Consider the following 12,596-nt stretch of genomic DNA (forward strand, 5'->3'; position numbering starts at 1 on the left):
GCTCTGCTCCGCCCGCGCCACCTCCTCCCCGCCGCCGCCGCCAGCTCCGCCCCGGGGCTGCGTCCTGCGCCGGCATCGCTCGGGGTTGGTCCGGGCTGCGAGTGCAGGGCGACTGTGCCCTGGTAGCGGGGTTTAGGTTCTGCTTGTACTGCAGCGTAGCCCGGCTACGGCGGAGTAGGCGGAGAGCTGAGGAACGGCTGCGAAAGCTCTTCAGGCACAGGAGAAAGCAGCTGCCTGCCTGCAGCATCCCAGCGAGTGGGACAGGCGAGAGCACAGAGACGGGACGAGACGGGTCGGGTGGCGCCGCGCATCTGAGCCCTGGTCTCCCTGCTGTGCCCGGCGCTGCCACAGATCCGAAAACCCGCAGCGGGAACGGGTCGTGTGCTGCTGCCCGGGGACACGGCACCCCGAGATTTCCCCAAGCCCAGGCCCCGGCCGGCTGCTGCCGCCCATGGAGCTGGTGTCACCGCTCGAGGAGCCCGAGAAAGGCCGGCAGCGGTGCCGGGATGGACGGCTGGGAGTGTAGAGCATGAGGCTTTGAATATGTGGAAGAAGCCGAGAGGCAGCCTGGAGACACAGTTACAGAGTCCCTGTCAGACTCCAACAGAACCTAAACTGAGTCCGGATCTCAGAGACATCCACACTGTAAAATGTCGTTTCGGGAGCATTCAGACAATCCACCCTCATCTCCATCAGCTAGCACGCAGCCTTTGAGCAGTGAATCGACTCCAGCTGTACCTGCTAAACCACACCTATTTCTCACCCTTGGCAGTAGACCTGATTGGTTACAGGGATTAAACCAGCCCCTGCCACATTTGGTTGGGTGCCATGACCCACCTCTGATCCTCTAGAGAGACAGGGAAACTCGTTGGAGCAGAGGACAGCTCAGGCCAGGGACATCCTCAACCCCATTCTGACTGCACCAGCTGGCACCAAAACCACTCAGCATGAGTGGTCCCCTCAGTAACTGATAGTTTTTCCTTCCAGGACACGTGCACAAGACAGAGTGAGATGGTGCAGAGTTAAGAAAAGATTCATAAAAGGACAGGACAGGACAGTCTGTGGGGATAAGTCACAAGGCTCAATCAGATCTGAGGGGCCCCTTTGACACATCATGCTGTCTCCCCTCACATGTTCATCCCTGTCTCTGCACATCCCAACACGAGGTTGTATATGTCTGTCCCACAGCAATCCCCGTCCATGTCCTGATTCACAGCGGCATCACTCACAAAGGCCCGGTTTGTCTTCCTGGAAGTGGCCCTGAGGTTTCTTGATGCCTCATCAGCTGGTGTGAATGGTGAGATTTATTTCTCCCCATCATTTCCCTGTGCTCCTTTGGTGTCTGTCTCTGTACGCTTCTTGATTGCCTCCCGGTATTGATCAGAAGGACCAACATAATGGAAAAGGTGTCACAAAAGAGGTGGAAGAACCAGCACAAAAGCAAGGTGCTGCAAGGGAAGGGAAGTAGATTGCTCACTCATATCAGAAGATTCTAGGTTTGCAGGGAAAGACTTCCACCAGGGAGAGACCTCCAGAAAGAGATTCTTCCTCAGTGGTAGTCAGCCCTTAAATGAGGCCTAAGAAGGGTGGAGCCAGGCTCCACCCACTCTTGGTCGCACAAGTGAATTGCCTTCACCTGTGCTCCCAGGGCTGACTGGGTCTTTCCTCCAGGTGCTCAATCAGTGGTTCAGGCCATGACTCAGCAGTTCCCATATACTACCCTTTTCCCTCATCCTGTTTCATGAGGTCCTGACAGCTCTTCCCAATCAGGGGTCCTCCACGCACGTGCGTATAGTGCACTTTGTCCACTCATGTAGAGCATTAATGGAAAATTAAACACTACTGGTGCAGCACTGATCCCTGAGAGACCCCTTTATAGATTCATGTCCCCAGCTGTATTCTGAATAGCTGGTCACAACAGTTAGAGCCCAGCAGATCATTTAGTTTCCCACATACATTACTGTACACCTACCCATGGCATAACTCACCCATTTGATTGTGAGGGGACTACACAACAGGCAGTGGGAAAGGTCTCACCAAAATCTAAGCACATAACATTCGCTGCCCTCCATTTTTTCACTGTCCCCGCAATCTTGTACAGGATTCAGTGAGGTTGCTCAGGCATGATTTGCCCTGTGTATAACCAGGCCGGCTGCTGCTAATCACTGTGTTGTCCTTCATATGTTTAACAATGGCATCTGAAGATATTTCCTCTGAAACACTGTAGGGAGTGAAGGGCACACAACCGGCATGTTGTTCCCTGCATCCTTGTCTAGACAAGTGTGCTTTGCTGGGCCTTGCATTTAGGGCTTGAGAAGCCCTTCCCTTATCCCCGAGGAACTGCAGTAATGGAATCAGCCTGTGTGTAGCATGCCCAGATGTGCTCTGTGTGCCAGAGGGTATAATGGCAGAAATAGAGTTCCATCATGTAAGGAGAAGATAGAGCTCACTATGGAAAGGGTTTGCAGAGAGTGACTTGTGTAAATTCCACTGATCCTGCCTGATGCTGAACAAAGCTGGGGTTCCCACCACCGGAAAAGAGGTGGGACGTGTGTGCTCTCTCTAGACCTCTTCCTATTGTGTCTTACTAAATCCACCACTTAATTTCACATTTTACTGCTGTGCCTCTCTTCTGGGATCTGGAAAGGATCCTGCACAACTTCTGCCCCCATACTCTCATCCCTATGGCAGAGCAGGAGGAGGCAAAACAGGGCAGCAGAACTTTCCTGAGAGCAGTGCGAGGTGGGATGAGGTCACAGCCAGGGTGTGGGCCACTCCTTGCCAAAAGGGCCCCATGGAGCCCCTAAGGAGTGACTCAACATGAATTCATTTGCCTCTGCAGGATTCTTCCAGTGCTGAAGCTGAACCTTTTACCAAAATGCGTGTGTATTCCCTGTAAATGCTTGAGTCTTTCTTCCTGCCAATCAAAAGATGCCTTCAGCGAGGAATGAACATAACATAATGTCGGGAATGAAATTAAAATGCACAGGAAGTCAGTGTACAGTCTGTATCATTATCTGGAATGTTTTGCATTCAAGAGGAGATGGTCAGAAAATAATCACTGCATTAAGCTATGCTTCTGGCCTAGGGTCTGCTTGACTCCACTATAAAAGGCAGTGCAGCTCCTTGCCCTCTCATCCACTGTTCTTGCTGCCTTCTCCATGGGAACGAGGTGTGTGTGAAGCCCCTTCTTGTCCACCTTCTTCTCCAAATGGAGGTCTCAGCAGCTATCAGATTTGTTCCATGCCAAAACTTGGGACTGCTTTTCATGGGGGAGGGAAGTGTTGAGAAGATTTGTTGTAGAGGCATTCTGAGCCTATACTGATGTATGTTATGGGCTAGAGTCTGGACAGTAGCTGGATAGATCCCAGTGGCTCTTTTTGGGCTGTGGTAGGATGAGACCAGAAGCCCTTCACTGTGCAGCTCCCAGCCGTGTATGTGCCTTAGTTCCCTCATGGCATGTTGACAGACTGCTCCTCATGCATCCCCAAGTTCTGCTTTGTCCCTGCCCCCTCTTCCAGGTACAGCTGCAGCCCCGAGACATGTCCTGCCATGACCAGTGCGTGCCATGCCAGCCCTGCGGCCCGACAATTAGGGCTCCTCTACATACATGCTGAGAGTGCCCTCCATCCAGTCATTTAAAGCATTAATGGAGAATTACACACTATTGGTCCTGCACTGATCCCTGAGAGTCTCGTTTATAGATGTCAGTCCCCTGCTGTGCACTGATGAGCTGGTCACAACAGAACTTTCCTGAGAGCAGAGTGAGCTGGGATTAGGTCACATCCAGGAGCTGGGCCACTTCTTGCCAAAAGGGCCCCAAGGAGCCCCTGAGGAGTGACCCAGGCGGACATCATTTGCCTTTGCTGGACTTGTCCAGTGCCGCAGCTGAATCTTTTGCCTAAATGGATATGTATTGCCTGGAAATACTTGAGTCTCTCTTCCTGCCCCTTCAGCAGGGATTGAACACAGAATAAAGCCAGAAATGAAATTTAAACAGAACTCATCATTGTGGACCTCCTCTGGCCTGCTCCAGCAGCACCATATCCTTGTTATGGGGGCTCCAGAACTGGTCACAGTACTCCAGGTGAGGTCTCATGAGAGCAGAGTAGAGGGGCAGAATCACCTCCCTCACCCTGCTGGTCACACTTCTCTTGATGTGACCCAAGAAACGGTTGGCCTTTTGGGCTGCAAGCACACATTGCCAGCTCATGTTGAATCTTTCGTCAACTGACACTCCCAAATCATTCTCCTAAGGGCTGTTCTCAATCCATTCTCCACCCAGCATTTATCTGTGGTTGAGATTGCCCTGACTCAGATTCAGGACCTTGCACTTGGCCTTGTTGAACTTCATGAGAATGGCATGGGCCCACCTCTCAAGCCTGTCCAGGTCCCTCTGGATAGCATCCCTTTCCTCTAGTGTGTCAGCTACACCACTCAGCTTGGTGTTGTCTGCAAACTTGCTGAGGGTGCACTTGATCCCACTGTCCATGTTGCCTACAAAGATGTTAAATAACAGCGGTCCCAACACCAGTCCCTGAGGAATGCCACTCGTCACCCATCTCCGTTTGGACATTGAGCCATTGACCACAACTCTCTGAGCACAACCACCCAGCCAATTCCTTATCCAGCAAGCGATGCATCCATTGAATCCATTTTTCTCCAATGTGGCAACCAAGATGTCATGCAGGACAGTGTCAAATGCTTTGCACGAGTCCAGGTAGATGATGTCAGTTCCTGTTCCTTTGTCCACTGATGGTGTAATACCATCATAAAAGGCATTTGAGTTTGTCCCCACACCTTTGAGCAAGTCATGTGAATGGGAATCCTGGCAAGTGATAGAACCTGTTCCTGGTCTTCTACTGACCTCCTGGCTTGGCCAGGATCCCTGTTGGTCCATTGCAGTCTCTGGGTGGAGTCTTTAGCCAGGCCACACTTGGATCTGGCCTTGGCCTAGATCCTAGCACCAGCTCTTAACCTAGTGAGAATGCACTTTGAGTACTGTGTTCAGTTTTGGCCCCTTCATTGCTAAAAAGATCTTGAGGTTCTGGAGCATGTCCACAGAAGGACAATGAAGCTGTGAAGTCTTAATAGGAACAGCTGAGGGAATTGAGATTGTTTAGTCTGGAGGAGGTTCAAGAGTGACAATCTCTCTCTACAACTGCCAGAAAAGAGGTCGTAGCAAGGTGAAGGTCTGCCTCTTTTCCCAGGTAATTAGCAATAAGACAAGATGTAATAACTTCGTTCAGAAACATCCAGCTCCTCTTTCTCCAAGCAAATGACAGTAATGAATGCACAAAACAGAGCTGCACCCCAGAGAGGAGGAGCTGGGCAAGTGGTCAGGGAGGGCCCAAGGCCTCTGGAGATGTTGGCATGTCATGGTTTTATGATTTTTGGTTATCGGTATTCCACATCATAACATCATGTAGTGCACTGGGATTTAAAGAGTTAATGCTCCAGTTCCATGGATCGTGAATAGTTCTGGGTACCTGGTTCTCAGAAGAGAAGAACTACTTTTCCCAGAGGACTGCTTGTTGTTCTGTTACTGTCTTCCGTTCAGAGGGAAAGATAAAAACTGTTTGCATATCATGAGATGTCCCTTCTCTTCCCTTCCACTCATTTCGGCAGCGTCTCTCTCCCTAGCCATCTTGCCCCCAGCATTAGAGTAAGGCCTTTTGGTTTTTGGACACTCTCTCCCATTTTATTTGATTTATTAGCTTCAATTCCAATTATATTGTATTATATTTTGTTATTTTGCATTCTGATATCTTATGTAGTAAAATTGTTTGTTTCTCCTCAGATCATTGCCGCTGTTTTGTTTTTAGGCCCATCCCTCTACCCTTTCCCCTTTCCCCTTTCCCGGGGCGTGGGTCTGTGGGTTCCCCTGCTCCATTAGTCACGTAACCTGGACAAACCTGCCCATAATCCATTGATATGGCAGCAGGGGGAAGCAGAATGGTCTGAGCAACTCTGCATGTCACCTGGACAGCAGTTTCACAGGGAATCTACTCAGATGAGATCTCTTTCCCAATTCCTGTGAGATTTGCTGAATTGCCAGTCTTCATAAGCTGCTTGAGCATTACAAGGAAAGATGGTGCACTCTTTAGAAAGAGTGGAGGAAGAGCTCTGTCTCCAGGTTAGGTTGGAGGCTTAGGGATGCACGAGGTGATTCACTGACCCCATCTCTATAATGATGTGGGGATGGAAGCCCATGGTTAGTCCTTGCCCCATCTCATCAGGGGCAGAGAATCAAGGCAGCAGGGCTGAGGGAGTCTAAAGAGAATGTGTGAGTGATGATGCTTCCAGGTACAGCACATTCCCTGGAAGAAGGGTGGCTTCTAGGCAATCTTTTAACAGTAGTAAAAGCTAACTAGACTTAGTAGTGGATCGCACTGGAGAATTAGAACAAATACACGTAAGGTTTCTAAAGGAAAGGTTAAATCTGGCAAGTGCCAAACCATTTTGTCTGGGCATGTTTTTTAAGGGAAGGATTTTCAAAGCATGGCAAGTGTGTGTTTCTCCCTGTGGGGTGATGTAGATTGATACTGGAATTCCCCTGCTTTCCCCCAGGCTCTGTGCACATGCGATCACATCTCCTGCACTTCAGCCAAGCCTCAACAGTGTGGAAGGGCTGCTGCTGGGAGGTCTCTATTGAAGTTGCATTTGGGGGATGATGGCCAGGCTGGATTTGAATGGTGTTGCATGTGAGGGTGTCCCAAGCGTAGCACTCTTCCGCACAGTGTCATGCTGGGCGCTGTTGTTCCCAAGATGAGAAAATCCACAGGTTCCCTGTGCCTTGCCTTTTCTGTTGTTTTCCACAGAACTTGAAATCACACTGTTAGCCAGGCCACTCCTGGGTCCTTTTTTTATTGGAAAACCACAATGTCCACAGATCATCTTGTCATCTGTGAAATGCAGGGAATCTTGGAATCATAAGATAAACTGAGGTAGAACAGACAAACAGACAAGAATCATTGACTACGTCTCCTTTCTCTACACAAGCCTAATGAAAAACAAAACCATAAGTCTCTTCAGTTCTCTTTCAGTTGCAACACATTGTCTTGTATCTATTTCAAGAAATCTCAAAAGATGGAAACTCTGGTGAGATGGAAGCAGAAGTGGAGAATGCCTTCTGTTGAGTGAAAGGAGTGAAAGGAGCAGGAAGAACACTGAAGATGACGCAGATGTCAGGAGCTACCATGAAAAGCTGAGCACCTTGGACAGTGAGGACAGGAACCATCAAATTCCTGTGCCAAAGGCCTGGGTAAGAACGGACCCAGCATCACAGGAGAAATGGACAATGATATTCCTGGTGTAATGGAATATATTGTGTATGTCAATCAAAGGGCAACACTGAAAGAACTATACGTTCAGTGATACATGTGAGGGTGTCCCAACCATAGCACTCTTCAGCACAGTGTCTTACTAGGCCCAGTTGTTCCCAAGATGAGAAAATCTACAGGTTCCCTGTGCTTTGCATTTCCTGTTGTTTTCCACCTAGCGACTTGCAGTCACACCTTCAGCCAGGCCACTCCTGGATCCTTTTTTTATTAAAAAAAGACAACATCCACAGATTGTGTTATCATCTGTGACATGCAGGGAATCATGGAATCATAGGATACCCTGAGGTACAACAGATAAACAGACAAGAATCATTGACTCCATACACTTTCTCCATATGGGATTAATGAAAAATTAAACCATAAGCCTCTTCATTTCTACGTTAATTGCAACACATTCTCTTGTATCTATTTCAAGAAATCTCCTAAAAAAAATTTGAAGCATGGTGTGATGGAAGCACAAGTGGAGAATGCCTTCTGGTGAGTGAAAGGAGAGGGAGCGGAGAGAACTTTGAAGATGATGCAGATGTCGGAAACTACCATGAAAACCAGAGCATCTTGGGCAGCAAAAGCAGGAACCATCATGTTCCTGTCCCAACGGCCAGGCTCAGAGAAGACCCAGCATCACTGTAGAAATGGACAACGATATTCCTGGTGTAATGCAATATATTTTGGATGTCAGTCAAAGAGTAACAGTGAGAAGATTAGGCATTCAGTAATACTCAGATGACTGTACCTTTCATGTGGAAACACAAATGTTTCTCCTGATGACGCAGAAATTCTCCAGAGTTTTGGGAACAATGATATACCAGATCTCCAAGAAGATAAACTTGTTGAGGAAGATACGCACTAAGATCCTCAGGTGCCTTTCCCTTCCCACAGTGACAAAAGTAAGGCCATTCCTATCAAGATGAGGAGAGACATGGAAAAGATAATGACAAACAGGACTGTAGGTTAGTTGAGATGGTCTGTTGAATACCAGAAGAATCAGTTTGGTCACCAATGTCCTCTTCTCCTTTCCAAGCCTCTAAGATTTCCAGGGTCACTGCTGCTTTTTTTGAAGCCCTTGGTCCCAGACGCAGAGTCACTACATCCCTCCTACTGCTCTCTAGGTATTCCCTTCTCTCCCAGTTGCTGCATCCTCTGACAAGCAGCCTCTGAAAATAAGGACTGCTTCATCCCAGAGGAGCCAGTGGATGCCCATAGAAACTTCTTTTCACCTGAGCCAGGAGATGGGATGGCCTTATGGAAGCAGATGGGTTTTGGAATCTGCTGGGAGGCTTCAGAGAAAGACTAGATTTGGGCTGAAGTCATCTGCCTCACCAATGCAATCCTGCTCTATAAATCTATGGTCCTTTCATCATAGCACTTTAAAGAAACCTTCATTAGAGAATGGGCATGGCAGAAATCTGGAAATGAAGAGGTAGCACTGCAGGAAACCAAAACGCAGCAGGGATGGCTTGCATTCACAGTGAGCTTGCCATAAAATCATTGCCTGTTTCAGTGGTGCCTGTGGACCTGCAGCAGTGAAGGACCAGTATAAAAGGCAGCCCAATTCCCAACTCTCCCATCCACTTCCTTTGGTCCTTCTCGCTGGGAACCAGCTAAGTGTGAAGCCCTCTCTTCTTCTCTTAAAAAATGATTTTTTGCCTCAACAGTCATCTTATCAGATTGTGGAGGTCCTTGCGATGGGAGACAGTAGAGGGGATAAGGTCTGTGTAGAGAGTACTTGGGACAACTTCCATGGCTTAAGTTTTATACAGATTGTCAGAGTCTCCCAGGACCAGACTGTTCTTTGTATGGCCCTGGCACAATGAAGTGATGTGACCTGCCATCACAGCCTTCTCCTCCATCCTTAGTAGTTGCCTCTGCTCCTGTGTGAGAGGCTATCCAGGCTGTCCTTCATACATCCTTGTGCTCTACTTCCTTTTATTCCTCTCTCCTAGGTGTATCACCAGCCCCAAGACATGTCCTGCTACAGCCAGTGTGTACCCTGCCGGCCCTGCGGCCCCACCCCTCTGGCCAGCAGCTGCAATGAGCCCTGTATCAGGTAGTGCCAGAACTCCACCATTGTCATTGAGCCCTCTCCCGTGGTGGTGACCCTGCCCGGACGCATCCATAGCTCCTTCCCACAGAACACCGCCATGGGATCGTCCACCTCCGCTGCTGTTGGCAGCATCCTCAGCTCTGAGGGCGTGCCCATCACCTCGGGGGGCTTTGACTTGTCCGGCTTCGGCAGCCGCTACTGCAGCAGAAGTTGCCCTCCATGGTCAAGCCACAGGCGGTGGTCCTGGAGAAATTATTTCAGAAACTACGAATGCGTTGCTGGATAAAAAAGGGATCTTCAACCCACTGCTTTCAGAATTCCTGACCACACACAGCTACTGTAGGAAATGCTGAGAGGAAGGGGCAAGTTTTCTGAAAACATGGCTCAAGTCTCTTTTTTTTTTCCTCTATAACCCTTTCTCTCCATTTTCTTCCTCCCTCCCCCCTTTTTCTTCTGCTTCTGTTCCTGCAGACTATGAGTCTCCTCACAACCAGTCCATTCTCTGCTAAAACACAGGCACATGCCCTGCATGAGCTCAAACTTGAGATTGGACAAATCCTGCACTGAGGAGCCTCTGCTTGTTGTGACCTCATTTTCCTCTGTAAACATTGAGCTTTTGATGTTACTTTCCACTGCATGTGGCCTCCAGAGATGCCCAGGGAGAATGGTGTTGATCTTGGTGAGCATAAGATGTGTGTTTATGGAGATCCTTCTCCATTCTGAGAAGAATGGGAGGTTGTGACACACTGCAGAGGCTCCTCTCTTGGATACTGTTCCTTGCAGCTGAAGAAGATATCCCTGGCTATGGCACACCTGTTCCTGCATGCAGGTGTAATTACATCAGTGCATTCACAAAAGCACATGTAAACAATGCACTCACAGAAACAAAAGCTTGTGCACACTTCAGGTAGGTGTGTGCACTCATCACCCATGCTCATGCACACACACAGTCAGAGAGGCAGGAGCTGAGGCCATGGGGAGCTGAGTTGACTCAGGGGGGACTAAGGGGGTGACTTTTCTGGCAGGGCAAGGTGCAGTGCTGTGAGCAGGACAAGGCTCCAGATGAACTGACAGTTTGCAGATGTGCAGGGAAAGCCCAGTGAGAGGAGCCGAAGGAGATCAAGCAATTTCTCCAGAGGGCAGCTGGATGAGGAAGAGAACTGAAACCCAGCACTCCAGCCCACCTCACTGGTGTCATGGTTTTACTATTTTTATTATCGGTATTCCACATCATGTACTGCACTAGGAGTTAAAGAGTTAATGCTGCAGTCCTGTGGATTGTCAATAGTTCTGGTTACCTATTTCAGAAGAGAAGAACGACAGCTCCTGGAAGACTTCACTGTTCCATTTCAGAGGGAAATATAAAACTTCTTGGGAGTCACGGTTTGCTCTCTTTCTGCTCATCTCTGCAGTGTGTGCACCCTAGCCATCTTGTCTTCAGCATTAGAGTAAGACCTTTAGATTTTGGACACTCTCTCTCATTTATTTGGTTTATTAGCTTCAATTCCAATTATATTATGTTACATTGTGTTATCTCACATTCTGCTATAATATTTAGTAAATCAGTTTTCATGCTTAGCATGTTTCTGATGGTTTGTTTTTAGGCCCATCTCCCTACCTTTTCTCTGTCCCTCTTCCCCCTTTCTCAGGGCCTGGGACCATGGGTCGTTTCGCCTCCTGACATGGAACTGGGCCTAACTGGGGTTAACCGTGACATTTTTTGGTCATTGGCTGGGAAAAAAGTACTATCATAAAAAACCTTTCTGTACTCTTGGAGGGCTTTGTTAGAAAGGCTGCGGGGTGACCTCATTGCAGCCTTCCTGTGCCTAAGGGAAGGCTACAAACAGGAGGGGAGTCAACTCTTTACAAGGGTAGATAATGGCAGGACAAGAAGAAATGGTTCTCAGATGAAGGAGAGAAGATCTAGGTTGGATATCAGGGGGAAGTTCATTACTAAGAGAGTGGTGAGGTGCTGAAACAGGCTGCGAAGAGAGGCTGAGAATGCCCCATCCTTGGAGGTGTTCAAGGCCAGGCTGGATGGGGTCCTGGGCAGCCTGGTCTCGTACTAGATGTGGAGGTTGATGGTCCTGCCTCTGGCAGGAGGGTCGGAGCTTGATGATCCTTGAGGTCCCTTCCAAGCCAAGCCATTCTATGATTCTATTAAAGGTTAGCTGTTATCTGTATTGCAGGCCTTGTTTACAGACCTTGAAGTCTGAGCTTACTGCCAATGTTCAATTTGACCTTTTGCAGCCACCCTGCTGGCTTAGGAACAGGGCTACTCCTGCTCTCATCAGTGCAGCACTGGGGAGGCAGGAGAGCATAGCAGATGTGGTGTAATTGTGAGGAGGTCACTGCGCTGTCCAACACAGCTCGTGTTGCCAGTTATGGCATTTTGCCCACTTCAGACATAACTGTCTTTGACTCACGCTGGCCTCCATCAATCGCTGCTGCGGGTGCCGTGCTCAATTCTCTCGAAAACTCAGGGAAGTTCATCCTGGTCAGGATGGAGTTTGGCGGCCCTGGACGCAGCGCCCCCTGCGGGCCCGGACGGGACTACGCTCCCACTCTCGCCCGGCCCCGCCCTCCGAGGTTCGTGCCCGGCCGCAGCCCCGGCTCTTCTCCCCGTGGGTTCACGGCGCAGTAATACACCGCCGCATCCCCGAGCCTGGGCTGCGTGAGCCACAGGGCGCTGGAGCGGCGGTCTGCCGATACCGACAGCCACCCCGCCGGGTCCACCACCTCCTTGGAGTCTTTAAAGGCGCTGACGAGGAATGCGGGGCCTCGGCCCGGGAACTGACGGTACCAGTGGATGGAATCGGCCTGTATGTTGGGGTGTGAGCAGGTGATGTTGATGCCGGTGCCCTCGCTGGTCTCTGCTGACGGCTCCTGCTGCACCTGGGCTCTGCTCACAGTCACTGTCGAGAGAAAAACAAGAAACAAACTTAGAAAATCCCTCTACTCCATCAGAACATGACACAGGAGGTCTGACCTAGCAGGAGAAGGGGGTGAGGGGAAAACGCTGTGCAGGCTTCATCAGCGAGGGGAGGGATTTCTAAAGGAACGGAGTAGCGCAAAGAGAAAGGCCGGACTGGAGGGAACAGCCAGCTGAACTTGCTGGAGGCAGCCGGGCTGAATGCAGCGGGTAGGGGAGAGGGTCACGAGATCGGAAGGAAGCCGGAGGGCCAGAGGCGAGAGCAGCCCCGGCCACC

At 49.7% G+C, this 12,596-nt stretch overlaps 1 protein-coding gene, 1 pseudogene and 1 gene segment (V, D, J or C); 1 reads left to right on the forward strand and 2 right to left on the reverse strand.

Moving 5' to 3' along the window:
* LOC110391703 overlaps positions 1 to 1,081 on the reverse strand; it is a 7,564-nt gene extending 6,483 nt beyond the window's left edge. Inside the window, exon 1 of the mRNA XM_021383659.1 lies at positions 22 to 1,081. Coding sequence (XP_021239334.1) covers positions 22 to 247 — 226 coding nt within the window. The 5' untranslated portion in view covers positions 248 to 1,081. The remainder of the gene's footprint in view (positions 1 to 21) is intronic.
* A 2,061-nt stretch (positions 1,082 to 3,142) lies between these two features.
* LOC110391701 lies at positions 3,143 to 9,673 on the forward strand (annotated as a pseudogene).
* Positions 9,674 to 11,940: 2,267 nt separating this feature from the next.
* On the reverse strand, positions 11,941 to 12,302 carry LOC110391705 (the record flags this gene model as incomplete). The annotated part of the segment is given in 1 exon segment: positions 11,941 to 12,302. A coding segment is annotated over 1 exon segment (362 nt), but the record flags the coding sequence as incomplete, so codon positions are not given.
* Between the last annotated feature and the right edge of the window lie 294 nt (positions 12,303 to 12,596).

The sequence above is a fragment of the Numida meleagris genome, unplaced genomic scaffold, assembly GCF_002078875.1.
Source record: "Numida meleagris isolate 19003 breed g44 Domestic line unplaced genomic scaffold, NumMel1.0 unplaced_Scaffold463, whole genome shotgun sequence".
Classification (NCBI taxonomy): Eukaryota; Metazoa; Chordata; class Aves; order Galliformes; family Numididae; genus Numida; species Numida meleagris.